General features: G+C 41.5%; 1 protein-coding gene across 5 annotated transcripts in view; it reads left to right on the top strand.

Moving 5' to 3' along the window:
- The window catches only part of ABCC4 (ATP binding cassette subfamily C member 4 (PEL blood group)), a 222329-nt gene that overhangs the window by 18629 nt on the left and 181590 nt on the right, over nucleotides 1–22110 (top strand). For all 5 annotated transcript variants that reach the window (XM_039837776.1, XM_039837765.1, XM_039837757.1 and 2 more), the window contains 2 exons: nucleotides 19251–19361; nucleotides 19925–20045. In XM_039837776.1, the coding sequence (XP_039693710.1) occupies nucleotides 19251–19361; nucleotides 19925–20045 (232 nt within the window). The remainder of the gene's footprint in view (nucleotides 1–19250; nucleotides 19362–19924; nucleotides 20046–22110) is intronic.

The following is a 22110-nucleotide window of genomic DNA, read 5'->3' as shown; positions in this document are numbered from 1 at the left end:
GAGATAATTTTATTTCTAATGATGGATAGCACCAATATTAATAGTTGGGTGACTTTAACTCTTATAGAAAAAATACCCAACATGCTTATCAAATACCCACCACCTGAGACCTGTATGGGTGTGGACTTCACCCTAGTCTTCCTCCTTCCCTCCCTTCTCTTCTATGATGGAAAATGACAAGCATACGTGTATGTACATATTGTACGTATAACCCCTGACTACCCATCTACGAGTATCAGCAATTACCACCTCAGGCAATCTTGCCTCGACTCTACTTCCACTTACTTATTCTGAATGTGAAGTGTCCAAGTCTGAGGAATGAAGAATAGTGTTTATGGGCTGTTGTCCCTCCAAAACTCATATGTTGAAACCCCAATGCCCATTACCTCAGAATGTGACTGTATTCAGAAATAGGGCCTTTAAAGAAGTGATTAGGTTAAAATGAGTACATTAAGATGTCCTTATAAGAAAATTTGGACACACAGACACCAAGGGTGCATGCACACAGAGGACAGGTAAGCCATCTGCAAGCCAAGGAGAAGGGACCTCAAGAGAAACCAACTTTACTGACATCTTGGTCTTTAACCAGTGAGATCGGTCCGAGTTCTCACCTTACAGGTGTCCCTGACTTGAATCCTACCTTCTTCATGCTGGCGTGGCCTCGGTGCTCACATTCCTTCCATGGAGAGCCCTTCTCCTACCTTGTGCTTGTTGTTGCCATCAATTCTCACAGCTGTCCAGAGTCCTAGACCTGTTCTACTTCTTCTGAGCCACTGATCAGTGGTGACAGGACTGGGGGGCACGAGGGGACACCAGTAACTGGGGCTCATGCGTCTCATTCAGCTAGGTGGTGTCCTAAATCCCTGCTTCCCTGCCTGTCTGTCCCTCAGGTGTCTGCAACAACTAAATTCTAAGAGGATGGAGGGAGGGATCCATCTCTGACTCTTCCTTTTCAAGCTGCCTCAGACCAAGTACACTGAAGCCTAGCTTTTTGTTTCTAGTTTAGTCATTTAACTGACCTTGACTTCTTAGGCCAGTTTTTCTCTCTGAGGCTCGTGGGCTTTACTAGTTTTTCCGAGATGTGTTCTAGCTCTAACCTCCTTTGACTGAATAATCATTTACCACACACCTTTTTGTGACTGTCTTTCCTAGAATCTCAATTCTGCATGAGTTTGAGGCCAAATATATAAAGAGTGCTTGCTTGAAATATAGACTTAGTCTCCACCTCGGATCTGCAGAATCAGAACCCCAATAGTGGGGTCTGGGCTTATTTTTAATGAGCTTCTCAGGTAATTTCATTGCAGGTTAAAATGTGAGAACTCTGTCCTAGAGTGAGAGCATGTGGCCACAAGGGATTAGGAGAGAGGAGCTCTTAAAACATTCCTAGTCATTTCCTTTAGTGCTAGCTGAAGAGTTCCTAGTGACAGTGGTGGGCTTCTGGGCTCCATGTCTAGGACTGTATTTTATATTACAGGTGAGGACAGGGAGGCAGTGGGGGAAAAAGGCGGTCAGCAGAGGAGCAAGTAGATGAGTGGACTTCAAGGCCAGCAGAAGCTAAGGAGGCGGTGTCTGATATGTGAGCGCCTGGTCTCGAGCTCTAGGGAAGAGTACCCCCTGCACTGACTTCTGGCCCCACCTCTATCTGAACCTCACAGGCGCTGTCCTCCATGAGACTGCCCTCCATTTAGACACCAGAGGCAGATTTGGGGTCCCCAGGCCACCCTCAGATGGCTACATATTTGGGGGTTCCCATAAGCCCCTCAGGTTCAGTAATTTGCTAGAACCATGCAGAGAACACAATTACAGTTCTATCTAAGCAAACAGATACAAATCAGAAACAGTCAAAGGAAGAGTCACATAGAGCGAGGTTTGGGATAATAGAGCTTTCTTGTCTTATATCTGTGGAGTCAGGACATGTCACATTCCCGGAACATCAATATGTGACAACACTCAGTATTGACAACTAGGAAAGCTCCCCTAAGCTTTGGTGTCCAGAGTTTCTATTGAGGTTCCATTATTCAGGCATGATCAATTGATTCATTAGCCATGTGATTGATCTCCAGCTCCAGCTCCCCATCCCTGGAACTCGGGCTGATACCACATGGCTCCAAGGCTCAGTCTTCTAATCGGGTAGTTGGTCTTTCTGGTGTGGCCAGCCCCCTTCCTGAGTCATATGTTAGCATAAATTCTCTAGGGGTCACTATGTCACCTTGTTAGCATAAAACATCAGGGCCCACATTCATTTGGAAAATTCCAAAGATATAGAGGAACTGGGACAAAGCCCAGGAACTAGGGACAAATACTAGTCAAAGTATTTTTTTTTCCTCCAGCTGTACTGAGGCACGGTTGACAAAATTGGAAGGTTTTTAAAGTATGCCATGTGATTATTTGATATACAACTACATTGTGGAAGGATTCTCCCCATTGAGTGAATTAGCCTATCCATCGCCTTATTTATCCTTTTTTTTTTGGTGAGAACATTTACATTCTACTGTCTTAGCAAATTTCAATTATACAATATGGTATTATCAACAGTTGTCACCCTGTTATACATGAAATCTTTAAACCTTGTTCATTCATTCATCTTCTAGCTGAAAGTATGAACCCTTTTACTAAACTCTCCCTATATTCCCCTCTCCCTACCCCCAGCCCCAGGTCCTGGCAAACACTTTTCTGCTCTATGAGTCTGACCTTGATACAATGCAGTATTTGTCTGGCTTATTTTATATAGCATAATGTCTTCCAGGTTCATCCATTTTGTTGCAAATGACAAGATTTTCTTCTTTTTTAAGGTTGAATAATATTTCATTGTGTATATTTGTGTGTATCATCTAGTGATGTAGTAATGTCATAGCGCAATGCATTACTCAAGTGTTTGTGATGATGCTGTTGTAAACAAACCTGCTGTACTGCCAGTTGTATAAAAGTATAGCACATACAATTCCACATAGTACATAATACTTTATAATGATAATAAAAGACTATGTTACTGTCTTATGTATGTACTATGCTATATTTTTTATCATTATTTCTCTTGTACTTGATTTAATCTTGTGTTGTTTTGTTTATCGTGACCCTTAAGATTACAAAATTCACTGCTAATGCTGCCAGTAAGAAGCTGCATCAAGTGACTGAGCTGGAAACAACATTAAAACTGATGAAGGACTGCAAGGGTAGGAAATCAGTGATGGTTACTGCTCGCCAGTCAGGCACGTACCATTCCACTGTAGCTATGATCTTGCAGAACAGGAACAAAATGAAGGAAGCTGGATCTGCTTCATTGAAGGCAATGAGACTAACAAAAATTCGAGAAGAGCCTATGTCAGAGATGGAGAAACTTCTAATGATCTGGATTGAAGACCAGACACAGAAGTGTATGCCTCTCAGCACTGTGATGATCATGATTAAAGCAAAAAGTTTGCTTGCAACATTGAAAGAAAAGGCTGGACCCAACTATGATGTTGAATTTATTGCTAGCTCCAGGTAGTGTAAACGATTCAAGAATTGTTATTCATTACATAATATGAAAGTGAACGGTGAGTCTGTGAGTGCTAATGTGAAGGCAGCTGAAGAATTTTTGGGAACTCTAGGTAAGATGATTGTGGAGGAAAATTACCTGGCAGAGCAAACATTCAGTATGGATGTGACCTCCCTATTCTGGAAATGGATGCCTGAAGGAACTTCCATCTATAAGGAGGCCAAGTCAATGCCAGGCTTCAAAGCTTTTAAGGACAGGGTAACAGTCTTGTTTGGAGGCAATGTTGTAGGCTACAAATTGAAATCCTTAGTGATATAGCACAGTGAGAACTCCAGGGTTTTCAAGCATAGCAATAAGCACAAACTAGCCAGTGTACTACAGAAGCAGTAAGAAGTCATGGATGACTGAGCTCCTCTTCCAGGATGCTCTCCTGAACTGCCATGCCAGTGAAATGGAGAAGTGCTGTTAGAGAATCACATGCCTTTCAAGGTTTTGCTTATTGTTGGATTATACTCTTGGACATCCTCCTTTTATTGTTGATGTTCATCCTGATATCAAAGTGGTGTTTCTTCCTCCAAACACTACCTCTTTGACCCAACTAATGGAACAAGGAGTTGTAGCAGCTTTTAAGGCCCACTGCCTGAGGAGGACCTTTGCCCAGGCTATTGCTGCAACTGAAGAAGGCACTGAGAAGACCCTGCTGCAATTTGGAAAGGATTACAAAATCTGTGACTGCACGAAGAACCTTGCTTGGGCTTGGGGTGGTGTCACTAAAGAGTGTATGAATTGCATCTGGAAGAAGATACTCAAGAGATTCATCCTTGACTTCAAAGGATTTTCCAAGGATGAAGAGATTGCAAAAGTCAACAGGTTGTGTTGTGGTTGAGATGGCAAATGACTTTAACTTGGATATGGATGAAGATGACATTGAGGAGCTTCTAAATTCCTCAGGTGGTTCCTGAGGAATTGACTAATAAGGAATTACTGGAACCAGAATGGGAATGCATAACTGAGGAATAGGCAAGAGAAAAGGCAATTACAGGAGAAGAAAAAGAAAACCCCTCCTCCAGGAAAATTCACAGTGGAGGGTTTAGTAGATGCTTTTGCAGACTTCAGCAAGCTCTTTAAAAAGTTTGAAAACATGGACCCCAATACTGAAAGGTTTTCATTAATAGAGAGGAATATTCATGGTGCATTATCTGCTTATAAGCAAATCTATGATGGAAAAAAGAACCATACCAAACAAACCAGCATGGACATATTTGTGAAAAGAGTAATACCTCCTCAAGAAGAGCTTTAGGCAGGTGGGTCCTTCAGAAGGTATTCCAGAAGAAGACATTGCTATCATAGGAGGTGACAGACAGCTCCATGCATGTTATTGCCCTGAAGACCTTCACTTGGGACAGTGATGTTGACGATCCTGACCCTGTGTAGGCCTAGGCTAACATGTTTGTGTCTTAGTTTTTAAGAAAAAGATTTAAAATAAAAAGAATTTTAAAAGTAGAAAAAGGCTTATAGAATAAAGATATAAAGAAATAGTATTTTGTACAGCTGTACAGTGTATTTGTGTTTTAAGCTAAATGTTATTACAAAAAATTTGAAAAGTTAAAATTAAAAAGTTTACAAAGTTAAGAAGTTTCAGTAAGCTAAGGTTAATTTATTATTAAAGAAAGAAAACTTAAAAAAAATAAATTTAATGTAGCCTAAGTGTACACTGTTTATAAAGTCTATAGTCATGTGCAGTAATGTCCTAGGCCTTCACATTTACTCTCTGCTCACTCTCAACTCACCCAGAGCAACTTCCAGTCCTATAAGCTTCATTAATGGTAAGTGCCCTGTACAGGTGTACCATTTTTAATCTTTTATACCATATTTTTACTGTGCCTTTCCCACATTTAGAAACACAGATATTTGCCATTGTTACAATTGCTTATAGTATTTAGTACAGCAAAAACTACAGGTTGGAGCAATAGGAGCAATAGGCTATAAGTATAGCATAGGTGTGTAGTAGGTGAAATCACCTAATGATGCATTTCTCAAAATGTAACCCCATTGTTAACTGATGCATAACTATATGTTTATTAGATTCATCTGATCTAATATGTAGTTTGGGTCCAGTGTTTCCTCATTGATTTTCTGTCTTGATGATCTATCCATTGTTGAAAGTGGAATACCGAAATTCCCTGGTATTATTGTATTGCTGTCTATTTCTCCTTTTAAATTTCTTAATATTTGCTTTATACGTTTAGGTGTTCCTATGTTGTGTGCATAAATATTTATATGTTCTCATGATAAATTGAGCCTTTTATTATTGAATAATGACCTTCTTTGTCTCGCTATAGTCTTTGGCTTAGTCTATTTTGTCTGATACAAACATAGCTACCCCTGCTTTCTTTGGTTTTCATTTGCCTGGAATATCTTTTCCCACCTCTTCACTTTCAGTCTATGTGTGTCCTTAAAGCTGAGGTGAGTCTCTTGAAGGCAGTATATAGATGGGTCTTATTTTTCCTCCATTCAACCACTCTGTGTCTTTTGATAGGACAGAATATAATCTATTTGCATTTAAAGTAATTATTTATAGTTATGGACTCGCCATTGCCATTTTATTAATTGTTTTCTGGTTGTTTGTAATTTTGTTCCTCTTTTTCTTTGTGACTTGATGCTTTTCTGTAGTGGTGTGCTTTGATGTCTTTATCTTTTGTGTATCTACCATAGATTTTTGCTTTGTGGTTACCATGAAGCTTACATAAAACATTTTAAAAGTCTCTTTTGGGCTGACAATAACTTAACTTTGAACACATACAAAAGCTGTATATTTTTACATTCCCCCACAGTTTATGTTTTTGGTGTCACAATTAACTCATTTTATACTGTGTACACTAACAAATTATTGTAGTTATGGTTATTTTTAAAACTTCTGTCTTTTAACCTTCATTCTAGAGTTGTGAGTTATTTACCCACCAGCAGCTTATCATTACTCTGAATTTATATATTTACCTTTTCCAGTGAGTTTTATATTTTCATGTTTTTCTGTTACTAATTAGTATCCTTTTATTTTACCTTTAAGAACTCCCTTCAACATTTCTTGTAAAGTTGGTCTAGTGATGATGAACTTCTTTAGCTTTTATGGATCTGAAAGACTCTTTCAATTCTGAAAGACAACTACCTGGTAGAGTATTCTTATTGGCAGTTTTTTCTTTTAGCATTTTGACTATATCGTATTACTTCTGCAAAGATGGCTGAAAAAAAATCTGCTCATAGCCTTATGGGAGTACCCTTGTATGTAAGAAGTTGCTTTTCTCTTGTTTTTAAGTTTTTTTTTTTTTGTATTTTGCCTTTATATTTTATTTTTATATTTTGTATCTATTTCTGTGAGTTTTTTTTTAATGAGTAAAGTCATACTTTTAAACTAATACCATAGAGTTTTGATTATTGTATTTGAAATAATTTAAAATCCGGTGGTGTCTTTTAACTTTTAATTTGGACGTAACTTCAGCTTGACAGAAAAGTTGTGAATGGTGCACAGAAGTCCAGTATATCCTTCACCCTGATTCCCTAACATCAGATTCTACCATATTTGCCATTCTAGTATGCATACTATTCCTATTTTATCTGAAGTATTTGAAAGTCGATTGTAGGCATGCTTCTCCATTAGCCCTTAACATTTCAGTGTATGTTTCCAAAAAATAAGGACCCTTTCTGGCATAATCACTGTACACTCATCACAATTTAGAAATTAACATTGATACGTTTCTACCATCTAATCCTCAGACTGCATAACCAATTTCCCCATATTACCCATTTTAGGCCCCGGGTCATATGTTGTACTTAGCTGTCATATCTCTTTAGTGCCCTTCAATATGGAGCAGCTCCGCAGTCTCTCATGTCCTTGATATTTTTGAAGAATACGCAGGTCATTACTCTGGAGAACATTCTTCAGTTTGGGTTTGTCTGATGTTTCCTCATAGTAGGAATACTAAGAAGTAAATGCTCAGTGCATTATACACACCTGATGTCCACCTGTCTCATTATTGCTGATAGTAACTTTTATCACTTGGTCAAAGTGATGTCTGCCAGGTTTGTTCATTCTAAAGTTAATTAATAAATTAAAAAAACACTTTTTTTACTCTGTGCAGTTAGTATCTTAAATACAGGCATTCCTTGTTTTGTGCTTTGCCCTGTTGTGCTTCACAGATGTTGCTTTTTTTTTTTTTAAATAAATTAAAGGCAAGACCATCCACCAGCAAAAAGATTGACTCACTTTATTGCAGTACTCACTTTATAGTGGTGATCTGGAACCTAACCCGCAGTATTATGAAGGGTGCCTGTAATTTATCAACAGGAGCCAACCCCCTCTTCAGTATAATTAGAATATACTTATGCAACTGATTTCTGTCTATTTATTATGCATCTTACAACTTTGGTATACTAGTTCATTGCCCTTAGTAATTTTGAGTTGGACTTTCTTATTTTGTAAAACTATACAAATTTTGTTACTTTCTCCATCTTAGCTTTCTTTTTTTCTCCTTTGACTGCTTTTTCCATCATTACTAGTGTGTCAGTGAACCATCCATATCTGGTATCTTATTTTAATGGGAATGAATTTAATGTGTGTTTTGCTGGTAAGGAAAATTGCTTTTGGATATAGTTTTTAAAAATATATTTAGTAGATAAAGTATATGTTATAGAATTTTTAAATATATTACTGCTGTGCTAATTTTAAGAAATTTAAGAATCGATTTGATAGAGTTTATATTAAATAGGCTATAAAAAATATTTTCTTAAAGAATGATTTGAGTTGCAGTGTTTTTGTTTTGACTTCCTAGGGTAAATTAGTAATAGGATGTTGAATTTTAAACTCCTGGTTTTAACTTTAAACTTTCTGGTTTGCTTGGGCATTTTTTTTGTGGTAGAATGATAGAGTTCCAGAGTTAGGACTGACACATGGAGGTGAGATTTGTGTTTCAAGGAGTAAGACTGGGAACGTGAATTAGATCAAGTTTACTTTCATGAAGGAGTATGACAAATTGTACTGGTCACACCTTCGTAAATGTTTCTGATTTAATCTTTAACTGATTTCCTTGCCTTCTGCAGTCCATCATTTACAAGGTAGCTTAAAAACTTTTCATTATTTCTCTTTTTCTAAAGTCTAAATTTCTAAGTTTGGAACACCGGACCTTTGGTTACATCAAACTACTACATTACTATATCAAACCCCATTCAGTTTTGAACCTGCTGTTCCTAGGCAATATGTCTTTGCATGTCTTGCCTTGTTTTTCTAGAAAGATTCTCTCCTCTTCCTCTGTTGTCTCCTCAGTGAATGCTGAACGATTCCTCTAGATTTTACTCAAGCTTTGTCTCTTCCTGGAACCCTCCCTAACCCAGGCAGCTGACTCATTTGTAATAGGGCTCCGGATACTTGTTTGTCTTTGTTTTAAGACTCCTACAGCTAAGGTTGGGATTTTGATGTTTAACCAGCGTTGGGACTGTTGGTATATATGTCAGATGAGGCATGCCAATGCACACTCTACAGCAGGTTCTTAAACTTGAGCCTGTATCAGCCTCACCTGGAAGATCATTTCTAATAAGTTAGGGGATGCTGATGTTGTTGGTCTAGAGACCACACTTTGACAACCTCTGTTATACAGAAGATGGGTCACTGGCGAGCTAGGGTATTGATCACTCACCCCTACAGAGACCTGAAGAAAGCCAAGAAGCAGATCCTGTACATAGCTCACAACCACACTTGTCACATTATATTGTAATTATTTATAACATAGATCCCTTGCTCACTGGACTGTGAGCTCTAGGAGGGCAGTTGAACCAGTGAATATAGTGATGGGTTTATACCATTAATTCTTGTTTTGGTGGCTAAGGGACTGCTGCCAGCGCCCTGTGGCTACTCTTTGGGGCCAACATTTGAAGTAAAGTTCTATAGCTTTTCCAGAAAGATGAAAATGTTTTCATCTTTCTGGCCGTAGTTCTGATCAAGAAGACTTTGCCACCCAGACAATGTCTGGAGACATTTTTGGTTGTCACAGTGTGGGGTGGGGAGATGCTACTGGCATCTTAAGGATTGAGTCCAGGGATGCTGCTGACCATCCTGTAGTGCACAGGGCAGACACACACTCCCCCGCCCCCCCCCCCACCCCCCGCCGCCAACAAAGAAGCATGCGGCCTAAAATGTCAGTAGTGCTGAACTTGAGAAATCTTGCTCTAGGGGAAGGGGATTCTAGTGAGGTAGGGTGGGTCTTTCTGTGAAATTTGTCTTTGTGCCTCTCATTTGTTCCTCACCCCAGTCTCTGTTCTTAGACTCTCTGAGTACCCTATGTACCTCTGCCCCGCTGACCCCTATGCCCAGCCCTGCCCTGATGGAGGCCCTAGGCTGAGCCACAGGAGCCTACAGTGACCACAGCTGGCAGAGTCTTCAGAGAGAATCAAAGAATAATAATTTGCCACAGCTAAAAGTGCATTAAAATACAGTATTCTTTCAACAATAAATGACTTATTTGAGAAGGGCTAGGGCATTTATTGAATGATTAACTGACCTGCATATTCTGCTTGACCTACAGGAGATAGAGAGAGTTGTGTGAGTGCATGTTCTCTGCCACTGCTTCTCAAGCAGGGGAGAGGCATTTATTCATTTATTCAGCTGAGTTTTGAGTGACTTGCTATGTGCCAGGCCCAGTGACTGCCACAGAAAGGCTGGGCCCTGCCTTTATGAAGCTCTTGTTCTAGAAAGGAGATGGACAAAATAAAGAAGGGGATTATTTTTCTACTCAACAGAATAGATTGTAGTAAATGGTAAAGAAAGGTAGTAGAGGGAATTAAGGTAGAAAATCAAGATGTGTGGTTTTTTTAGATAGTGCAGTCAGGCCTTGCTGTGGAGGTGACAATTCGATTGCGACCTGGAGAAGGGCCTGTGCGATCATGGAAGGAAAGGGGAAGAGTATATGTTCCCATCAAAGAGAATAGGAAACAGGAGCTTGGAACCAGCAGCTGGAACACTGAGCGAGGGGGACGGGCAGGAGATGGGGTTGGTGAGCTAAGAGGAACCTGGTCACACATGACACTCCATCAGGAGTTTAAGTGTTCTCTTGCAGGATGACGACATGGTCTTGTATTTTTGAGAAATCATTCTGTATTTTTTTGCATATAAAGATCATAGGGAAACCAAGAGTGAAAGTAGGCAGGTCATTTAGCAGACTGCAGCACCAAGAACTGATGGCGGTTTGGGCCTCAGTGGGGGAAGCAGAGATGCAGGGGAGTGGATGGGATCAGGCTGCATTTTGGAGGTAGCAGCTGAGGCAGGGAGGGGAAGGGAGGCATCAGGGGTGACTACCAGGTTTCTGGTTTGAGTTGTGGGCTCCATGGAGTTGACATTTACCAAGATGGGAAAGAACAGGTTTGGCAGGGAAAATCAGGACTTCCATTGGGATTGTGGAGCCTGTTAGACATCTGTGAGGAGATGACAGGTAGGCACTTAGCCACAGGCATCTGGAGTGTGGGGGAGAGGCCTGGTGCTTAGCATTTAGATGGTGTTCAAAGGCAGGGGGATGGACAGGTATCCCCTGGGAAAAGTGCGAGGCTCACCGCAGTGCAGGGGCCAGACTGGCCGAGTAGTTGTGAAGATAGTAGGTGTCAAGTCACAGCCATTGGCAGGCATCGTAGAGGTCTGAAAGCCTATCCTTAATATGTGCAATGGAATAAAGAGGAAGAGATGAGAAAAAGAAAATGAGCAACTGGGGATTGGGGTGCCCTTTGTGTAGGGTGTAGAAGTCACTTGTGATGATACTGGGAGTTGGGGTGAAGTGGAAGCCTGATCCAGCAGTTAGAGTTGCTGAACAACAAATGATAGGCAGTGACAAAGAATTTTTTAGATGCAGCGGTGAGTAGCTGGTTTGCAAGTGTCAGAGATGTTTACAGCTAGGAGGGATGTAGGGCTTGAAAGTGGAGCTAGGGAACCGGAGACTACCCTGAGGGAAGCTGTGTCCCCAGGGACCAGCCAGGCCCCTGCTAAGAGCAAGGAGCTGAGGGCTTGGGGGAGCTCCAGGGAATTTCATGGGAGGATTAGGAGGGAGGGTTAGATTGGGTGGTGACGGTTAACCAGGGAGTCTAGTTCTAGCTGAGGTAAATGGGTTGTGACTTATAGAGGAGTGAATGGTCAGTGGGTGGTCTGGGCCAGGGGCTTCAGGGAGAATGTTCCTATGAGCCACAGCATACGATGGCTCTCACGGGGCTCTATTATTGGAAAGGTGTACCCACTGGTGTTAAGAAAGTGTAAGAGTGAAGCTCTTGCTTTTTCAACTCTGTCTCCCAAGGGCCCTGAGGGAAGAAGAGGGTCAAGGAGCACCTAGGAAGTGTAGAGTGTTCGCCAAAGCAGCTCCCTACAAGCAGGGCATTTCTTTGTCAATTTTTCTATTTATTCAGTGTGTATGTTTTTCCCCTTCAAATGCCACAGTTTACTAAAACTTCTAGGAAGATGTGCCAAGTGTTTCTGTGGCTTTGTGTACTCCCAGGACATGAGGGAACACTCCTTAGGGTGTAGGCCCCTGCAGTCGGGCAGACTGCTCTGTGGGGCCTTTGGCTTTTTCAGCACGGGGACTACCTGTTTTAGTCATTTTACATTTCACTTCCTTCTCACTCTGTGGGAAACAAGAAGTGATGGAGTAACAGCCAAGTATGACCTGTGTAAGGAGGAAACCCTCACCAGGAGCCTCAGTTCAGCTCCAAATACTGATTTATCATTATGGGTCATTTCTACGTGGCTCAAATAGTCATTGAGCTTCCCTGTCCTAGGAACTGTGCTGGGAATGGAGTATGAAAAAATGGCCGAGAGACCCTCCTGCCCTGTAAGGACCCCCTGGTCTGTTGTGCAGATTATGGCGCTAAGGGCAGTGTACACACAGTAGAGACCCATTACTGGGTCAGGAAATCAGTTTATTTAGTGGTTGTTGATTGGGGTTTCTTTTCTTTTTTAAAATTAACGAAAATTGTGGTGTAGGGATGTCAAGTACAGCATAGGGCATATGGTCAATAACAGTAATAACTATGTATGGTGTCAGACGGGTGATCACTTATTGGGATGATCACTTTGTAAGGTATATAAATGTCTAATCACTACATCGTACCCCTGAAATTAATATAATATTGTATGTTAACTGTAATTGAAAAATAAGGGACAAACAACCCCCCCAAATTTTGGTAAAACACACATAAATGTAAAATTTACCATCTTTTTAAAAAATCGAGGTATGATTGACATTAATTTCATATGTAACATAATGATTTGATATTTGTATGTATTGTGAAGTGATCACCACAATAAGTCTAGTTAACATCTTTCACTACACATAGTTACAAACATTTTTTTCGTGATAAGAACTTTTAATATTTACTGTCAGCAGTTTTCAAATATGCAATACAGAATTATTAACTACAGTCACCATACTGTACATTATTGTATCTCCATGACTTATTTATTTTATAACTGGAATTTTGTACCTTTTTACCCTCTTTACCCATTCCACCCACCCCTTACCTCTGGCAACCACCAATCTGTTTTCTATTATCTTAAGAGCTTTGTCTCTCTCTCTTTCTGTCTCTCTCTCTCTCTTTTTTTTTTTTTAAAGATTCCACATATAAGTGAGATCATAAGGTATTTGTCTTTCTCTGTCTTATTTCATTTATAGCATAGTGCCCTCAAGGTCCATCCACATTGTCACAAATGGCAAGACTTCCTTACTTTTTATGGCCGCGTAATATTCTATTGTGTATATATACTAATACCATCTTAATTGTTTTAAAGGGTACAGGTTAGTGGCCGTTCTTTTGTGACTGGCTTATTTCACTTAGCATTAAGATCCTCAGGGTTCATCTATATTGTAGCGTGTGTCAGCATTTCTTTTTAAAGGCTGAATAATATTCTAGTGTATATGTATACCACACTTTGTTTATCCATTAATCCCTCAATAGACACCTGGGTCACTTCCACCTCTTGGCTATCATGACTAATGCTGCTGTGATCAGGAGCATACAGTGACTGACATTTCTTTTTCATGAACAAGGGTAGAAAATACCAGAGTAGCATGGGGAAATGTGGACACAGCGTAGGCAGACCTTCTGGGTGTTCAAGAGCACTTAGAAATCTAGATTTGTATGGGAAATCTCTTGTTTTTTCAGCTATTTTTCAAAATAATGTGTGCCACACCAGACATATTTGTTGCTAGGATCTTGCTTATGGGCCTCCACTGGGTGACTACAGGCAGAAGAGATTATGTATAAGGGATTTTTGGTAATGCCACGTAAGTTGCCGTGGACCCAAGGGAGGAGAGGTTTGCTGGAGAGAGAGGCCCCCTGAAGGAGCTTGATCCTGAAACAGGGATCAATTAAATCAGATTTTTAAAAAGGGGTATAATGAACTCTCAGTCATTGCTGGTGGTAATGCAAAATGGTGCAGCCACTTTGGAAGACAGTTTTGGGGTTTCTTACAAAACCGAACATACTCTTACCATATGACCCAGCAATCATGCTCTTTGGCATGTACCCAAAGGAGTTGAAAACTTATGTCCACACAAACACCTGCATACGGATGTTTATAGCAGCTTTATTTATAATTGCAAAAACTTGGAAGCAACCAAGATATCCTTTAGTCGGCGAATGCATAAATAAATTGTGGTCCATCCCGATAATGGGATATTATTCAACACTAAAAAGAAATGAGCTACCAAGCTAAAAGACGTGAAGGAACCTTAAGTGTATTTTATTAAGTGAAAGAAGCCAGTCTGAAAACCCAATCTGAAATGACCCATAATGATACTGTGCGATTTCAACTATATGACATTGTGGAAAAGACAAAACCATGAAGACAGTAAAAAGATCAGTGATTGCCAGGAGTTGGGAGGAGGGTAGCGTGAATAAATAGGTGGAGCACAGAAAATTTTTAGAGCAGTGAAACTATGACACCATAATGGTGAATACATGTCATTATACACTTGTCAAAACTCATAGAATGTACACCGAGACTGAACCCTAATGTAAACTATGAACTTTGGGTGATAATGACATGTCAGTGATGGTCATCAATTGCAACAACTGTACCACTCTGGAGGGGGATTTTGATGATGGGGGAGATTGTGCCGAAGTGTAGGAACTCTCTGTATTTTCTGCTTGGCTTTGCTGTGAACCTGAAACTGCTATAAAAAAGTCTATTAAAGTTTTTAAAAAAAGGATGAAGGCCTATTGGGTTTGGGAGTTGAAGGTAGAGGATACCTTCAGTGTGTGTTCAGGGGATAAGTGGGCAACCAGTCTGGCTGTGAGAAACGATTCCTGTTGGGACAGCGGGATACATGACCGGAAAAGCAGGCTGGGGCTCTTGCAGGTATGCAGACACTCACACTGGCAATGCTTGTACCAGGGTATGGCTTTGCAAGCTGCATGAGATGACCTATGTCCTAAATTAACCTAACTGCCCATACATTTATTTCCCATGGACTGATGAACTTTGAGCAATCTAGTGAAAGTATCATGACTGACTAAATTAGCCTTGAGTAGGTATTTTTTCAATTAAGACAGTGTAAATTACATGTTCACATGCATGGTGATTAAGCTTCTGGAACAATTCTTTGACACAAGTCAAGTATTTTCTTTTCTGTTCTTTGTGCCTGAATTTCAATGAGTGACATCAAAGGCTTAGTTAGTCAGACAGTAGATTTCTTACTCTCAGGAGGGATACCTTGAGCTAGGAGGCAAGAGCTAAGGTTCAATAGTTTGGAAGAAAGCGTTTTGTTGGAACAGACACTGCTGACTCTATCTTTAGAGGAGGTCACGCACAGAGGCACTCACAGGTTCGGAAGGGATCTTGGCAGTGATTGATTCCTTAACCTAGTGGTCACCACTTGGGCTGTGCTAACCAGACTAGGGTATTACCTGCTGGTTGTAAGATCCTTTACTTGCTAGTTTCAAACAATGGTGCTTTAATCTCCTCACAGCCATGTGGGTTGGGCAGCGGAAATATTTTCTTGCTCATGACTCCTTGTTTTGTTGGGAAAATGTGTGGTGATAAGACAAGGACACATGAAGACATAAAGACATGGTTTAGTTGGCAGGGGAGAAAGGAGACAAGAAGGCTGGGAATGAACCAGAGATTTCTGCAGAGCCAGCAGCATGGGAGATCCACATGTACCCCAGGGCAGAGGGAATGGTGGGGTTTGGGGGACATTGGGGAGGGAGTGGGACGCAGCCTGCACTGCTGCTTCACTTGTGTTGACACGGGAAAAACAGATCATAGATGAAGAGGGAAGGGATGAGGAAATGGATTTTGAGCAAATATTAGGAACGGAGGAAAGAAGATTCTAGCTGAGAGGTGCCATTGCATTTAATTTGATTTGGCTGGGGGCCACTCCAGGAAAGCTGGGGTAGTGACCCATTTTGAGATAGCTCACCTGCGGCGTGGGTGTTCCCATCTCATGCTGGATGGATTCTAGTGGCTAGGCATGGAGACATACCAGACACTGTCTTCGGTCACAGATATGCCAAGTAGTTTGTGAGTAGTCCTTGCTCTGAAGGAGTTATACTCCATGGTGAGGCAGGAGGGAAATGCCGCTGCTGGATTAAGGGGTGTGGAAGGAGAGAGGAAGGAGAGAGTAACAGCCTTGAGACAAGGACCACTGGGGCAGAGCTGGGTTGAGGGATGGTTCCTTAGGCAGTGGCCTGGAGTTGCTGAGTAAACTCCCTCAGAGATAAGCCGGAATGAAGGTGTCCCTTGTCTCAGGTCTCCATGTCTAATTCTTCACTTAGGTGGTGATGGATAATTTAGGCTCCTGTGAAAGTAGGCTTGCCATCAGATGAAAATGGAAACCTTAAGTCCTTGCTGGTACCTATAGGGCTCAGCCTGGCTTTTTGAGATTGGGAGTTCTTAAGTCCGGAGCCACGATGAAAGAAATTTGCTTGATTGAGTAATTCCATCTATCAAAATTATTAGAGGCTTTTTAATGAGGTCTAAATGTGATTACTTAAGAGCTCCGTTGTGGTAATGGCTGGTATTTGTCTGCAGGGACTTTGTAGTGTTCAAAGCAACCCCAGTTCATCCTCTCAGCAGCCTTGGGAGGTATTATCTCCAGGTGTTTTCCCCTTTTGCCAGAGGCCAGTTTTGAGAAATGAGGATCAAGGTCACACAACCAGAAAGTAACAGTCCTAGACTAACACAGGAGGATTGCCACTTGCAACACATTTAGCAGTGTTTTTTTCTTTTTACTCATTAAACTTTTGAAAATTTTGGTAAAATGCACGTAACATAAAATTTACCATCCTAACATTTTAAAGTATACAGTTCAATCGTGTTAAGTACATTCACATTGTTCTGCAACCAAGCTCCAGAATTCTTTTTATCTAGCGTTAGAGTTTCATTAAAACACTAACTCCTCACTTCCCTCTTCTGCCAGCCAGCCCCTGGCAACCACCATTCTGCTTTTGTCTCTCTGAATTTGACTACTCTAAGTACCTTATGTAAGTGGAATCATACAGTATTTTTCCTTTTACATTCCCACCAGCGTTGTGCAAGGGTTCCAGTTTCTCCACATCCATGCCAACACTTTTTTTTTCTTTTTGGATAGTAGCCATTCTAATACGTGTGAGGTTGGTTTGCACTTCCCTAATGATTAGTGATGTTGAACATCTTTTCCTTTGTAAGCAGAATTTTAAAGAGAGCCTGTCAGGGTACAGTATCATCATCTGGGTAAGTTCCAGGGCTAATTTCTCAAGAGATTCCTTCAGGGAATAACTGTAGAATAAATGGCCCAACACATTTCAAACCTGTTTAGTGGTAAAGCTTACAGATTTATACTCTTGCTTTGGAAGGAAATTGAGACCTAGAAATATCAAGTGACTGCCAAAGGAGGATGGAGATGCAAAATCTGGAACTTGTAGAAATGAAGGGGGGAATGGTCGAGGCCCTGGGAATGCCCGGGTCTTCAGTACCATTGCTTGGACTAGATTCCAGCCTTCCGGCTCCTGGACCAGCGTCAAGCAACTAGGGTTAGCAAAATCGAGCTGTTTCTCTGACTGCTTCCTTAAAGATTCACAGATGTTCATTTTTCAACAAATAATTCTTGAGCACTTCCTCTGTACCTAGTACTATTGGCTAGGGATAAAGCAGTAGATAAGAGAAATGAGATCTTTGCTTTCACAGGTTATTGTCTGGCTTCAGAAATTTCCGTACCCTGGCAAAGTCAGTAAAATGGTGTTAATCTTTAGACTATCTCTGCAGATTAATTATTATCATTTAAATAATGTGTAATAGATAAAGACAGTTTATTTGAATAGATTTTTCTTGGGGTCCTCTTAAAGTTATTGTTTTTCTTTTCATAATGAATAAGTAATTAGTAGAGAGACAATTTGAGGTTATGTGAATATCCTTTTGTACATCGAATTGTCACTCACTGGTTTTAACTTTCATCGATAATTTCATTTTTTAAAATTTTTATAAATTTTGTGTTTTTCAAAACAGTTGGCATACAATATTATATTAGTTTCAAGTGTACCCATTTTTAATTTTCTAACTCCATTGTTCCTTAAATATTTTTTTTTGCATTCTAGAATGGATGAGCTTTCCCTTCTCCCCCATTTATGTAGGAGTAAGGATGTATGTATTCTTTTGTTATTTAATGAGTTATGATTCATTGCCATTTATTTATTTTGATGCTCTAAGTATCACAGATTTGTCTAGTGAGAACCCTTCAAGCTGGCTTCTCTGTCCTTTGACAGACATATCCTCATGATTCCTTGAGCACTTCCTTATTTTCTGTTCCACTCTCTGTCTTTGTACACTCTCTGTCTGTTTTGCGTTGGTCTCATCACTGGGTGGTGATGCTATTTCTGGGGATGCTTGGGACACTACTACTTGTGGCAAGTCCTCACAGACATTTTCCCCAAGAAGTCAGTGTTGTGGCTGAACTGGCCCTTGTGATTTTAAGATTGCAAAATGCACCTCAGTAATGATTTATATCAGGGAACTTTGAAAAAGACAAGGTTTATTACTCACAGGTCCTGGCATGCCTGGGGTCACACAGTAAGGTCCTGGGGGGAAGGAGTGAGACAGGGAGGTAGGGGAGAACACCATTCTGGGGTTCTGCCTTTATTGGGGTTAAGGGTGAGGTGCCTAAGGTTTTGCAGGTTCACTCTTTGTTGGTGAATTTAAAACAACAGTAGGAATTAAAGCTCAGGAGGGGAAAAACGTGGTCAGTCAAATGGTTAGTTATCCAGGTCAACCAGAGTTTTCTGACAAAGAAAAAGGGAAATTCATGGGTGGGTGGCTTGGGTCTTTATCTAGTGGTGTAGCTGGCGATGTGTTTGATTTGAACGTCTTTGAAGTGGATGCCTCAGCAATCAAAAGCTTAACGTATGACATTTAAAGTACAATAAAAAAAGCTAGTTGTCATTTACTGACAGTACACTGCCCCAACCTTGGAGTCAGTCATTTCTTTAAGTACCCTTATGGAAGAAGGTACTAAAAAAAAAAGGAAAAAAAAAACAAGATCTGGGCTTTGGAGTGCTCTTTGATACTGGTGTGTCATTGCTTTCAGGCCCTCTCAGCAAAAAGAGCTAGTGTGTGTGTGCATGCGTGTGTGTGTGTTTGCATGTGCAAATATCTAATTTTTAACCATAACTGTATATTTAAAATGTAGACTTTTAAAAAACAAAACTCATAAATGTATTTTGACACAGATATGTATTTTTGGATAAATGTCACCCTTTTTCTCTTAATTTTTAACAGGTGGCTAAACCCCTTGTTTAAAATTGGTCACAAACGGAGATTAGAAGAAGATGATATGTATTCAGTGCTTCCAGAAGATCGCTCCAAGTACCTCGGAGAAGAGCTGCAAGGGTAAGCAACAGGCAGTGAGGAGAAGGATAAGGAAGAAGGGGAACTTCTAAGTGTGTGGCTATTGGTTGGGAGAGGGTATTGCCTTCCTTTGGGCCCTTCTGGACCCTTCTTCGCCTAACATTGCCCACGCACCTCCCCTCAAGCTGCCCTTGGGCTTAGGCTACTTTGGAGGCTTGGGGAACCTGTGTTTCCTGTGGAAGTGCAGGGAGCCCACAGCAAAGGCCCTGGCCACTGAGATCTGTCCCGGGAGGTGGTATCGCTAGTGAAGTTGTCTGGACTCCTGTTTGCCGTTTTGGGCTGCTCAGCTCAGAGTGCTGTCCATCCAGCAGAGCTTGACAGTAACTTGTTTCCTAAAATAGGGACTTTTTTGCTCCAGGCTCGTTTTTTCTGGTGCTTCAGATAGTGTACCACACATCTTGTAAGAGCCCTGGGAACGATTAGCCAGCATTTATGGGATAGCCATGAGGTCCTGTAATAAGCACTTATCTTTCACTCTGCCACCTCCCCCGTTTGCCCTAAGGCAGGGTGTGCTGTTCTTCACTTCCCTTTGTTTCTCATCGCAGGTTCTGGGATAAAGAAGTCTTGAGAGCCGAGAGAGACTCACGGAAGCCTTCTTTAACAAAGGCAATCATAAAGTGTTACTGGAAATCCTATTTAGTTTTGGGAATTTTTACGTTAATTGAGGTAAAAGCTTTTGCCTACAGTGAATTGTTTTTCAGTATATGTGGATTGCTAGTGAGATGGATGGGACTACTGGGGAGAGGGGCAAGAAATTTAAGGCATGAGAGTAAAACATATCTAGTAAACATGATGTAACTCAGTAGCTGAGTTCATCTTTAGAATGGGCAAATACTTAGATGACTAGACCTTAGGGAGATTATTATTTTCTTTTAAGCAACTAAAATAGAGAGTCATGGAAGGACAGCACTGAAAAGAAAAGGCATTTTATACCATGTTAAGACACTTTTGGTGCTCAGTAAATCTTATAAATGCTAAGAATGATCCTTGACCAAAAGAAGATCCTGCAACCTCAAGCAATAGGTGTCCTGCGGTTTGGAAGATGTAAATTTGGACCAGAGCCCAGACTAATAAACATTTTTTAGGTACTCGGCAAATAATTGTTAACTTGACCAAGCCAGATCTGATAAATGCTTTCCAAAGTAGGCATTGTCACCTCTCCCCTTCCCGGGAAACAGAACGCAGGGCCCTGCCTCTGGCTTGGGCTCGAGCTGGCCAGAGCTCCCAAGAACACACAGGTCCAGGCTGCTCGCTTTCCAGTGGACTGGATACTACGAGCCAAAGCCCTCTCTTTGGAGTGGCTCTGGCTTCTTCATGAATTCTGGAGAATATGTACCACATGTATCACCCATCCTGGTTTCTTGTCCCTGGTTGCGGGAGTGGATTGCTGGTTGGAAGGTGGAGTCTTGGTAGTCTGGCATGGCAGAGAGTGTAGGAGTGGATAGACAATGGAGAACCGAAGGCAAAAGCCACGAGTCAGTGACCTCCATTACCGTGAAAGGCCTCAGGCATGATCCTCTAGTAAGACGTTGTTCTACCTGTTCTAGGTTGGTATGCTGAAAATCTGCCTAGGTGGCTCGTGCTCTCTGTAGGACTTTAGTACTGACTTAGGGACATTGGTGGCCCTGCCTTCGTGTGAGATTAGTAGAAATAGAAGTTGCAGTTGCTATGAAAGGGTTGTTCTAGATGCAGAAGGGCGGTAAGTTGTTATAAGTGCATTTATTGGGGATGAGGTGGGTAGGCCAGTTCATTTGTATGTGGGAAGTGTAGCTCCTGTTTAAAATGGTCTGTTGTATTGAAGGGCACTGTGGGAAGTGGGTAGCTAGGTGAGTAAACGCTGGAGAAAACCAGAGAATCTGTCAGGCAATAGGTGACTGGATGGTCCTGGGAGACTAAAGTTCTTGCTAATGACAGAGGTGTGTTGGCCAGTGTGCCAGACAGTGGGAATGTGTATATGGGGCAGTGTTCCTCCTTTGGGAGGGCACCAACCACCACCTGGATATTGTTGTGGCCTTGCGAAGGGCAGAGTACAGATGCAAATCAGTGGGACTGCTTTGCATCAAAGTTTACTCAAGGGTGGGAGAGGATGCAGGAGACCCTCAGGTTGTCCAGCCTGTTTCTGACCTGTGCACAGGTGTCCCAATGATGGTGTTTCTACATCGTTACAGTAAGTCTGTTTAAAAGAAGTGAGGTGGCAAGTGGGTGTCACTGTAGCCTGTGTGTGCATTTCTTGATCAAATGCGGCTACTGACGTCAGGGAGCAGAGCTCTCATGAATTCTGCTTGCCAGGAATCACTGGAGCCTCGCTGTGTGCCTATGGCTCTAGATTGGGGTAGACAGGGGTGAGTGGCCTCAGGGTTTAGTATAGGATCGTGTCCTGGAGTAGGCCTCCCTCTGCTGCCCCTGGATATGTAGTTTCCATTTGCTGCCAGGTGCCGAAGAAGCTGAAGACAGGCAGATCAAAGGGTAGCCCATGTCTCTGGGTTTGAACTGAGCTTCTGGTTTTCCTCACTGTCCTGGACTGCTGGCTTCTTGGGGTGGGGTCTCTAAGCCCTACATGGTGACTAGATTCCATCTCAAAATGAGCTTCGAGTCTTTGCTGGGCAAGATTTTGGAGAACTTGACACAGAGACAGAGGCCACAGGAGCTGGGGTTCTTCTTGAGAGAGGGTAGGTCCCACTCTGGTGCTGGGATTTCAGAATTGTCCAGTTCCAGTAATACTTATTGATGG

This window comes from Pteropus medius, unplaced genomic scaffold (assembly GCF_902729225.1).
Source record: "Pteropus medius unplaced genomic scaffold, Ma_sr-lr_union100, whole genome shotgun sequence".
In the NCBI taxonomy this organism is placed as follows: domain Eukaryota; kingdom Metazoa; phylum Chordata; class Mammalia; order Chiroptera; family Pteropodidae; genus Pteropus; species Pteropus medius.
The sequence above is the reverse complement of the archived record's forward strand: the minus strand, read 5'-3'. Positions and strand labels throughout refer to the sequence as shown.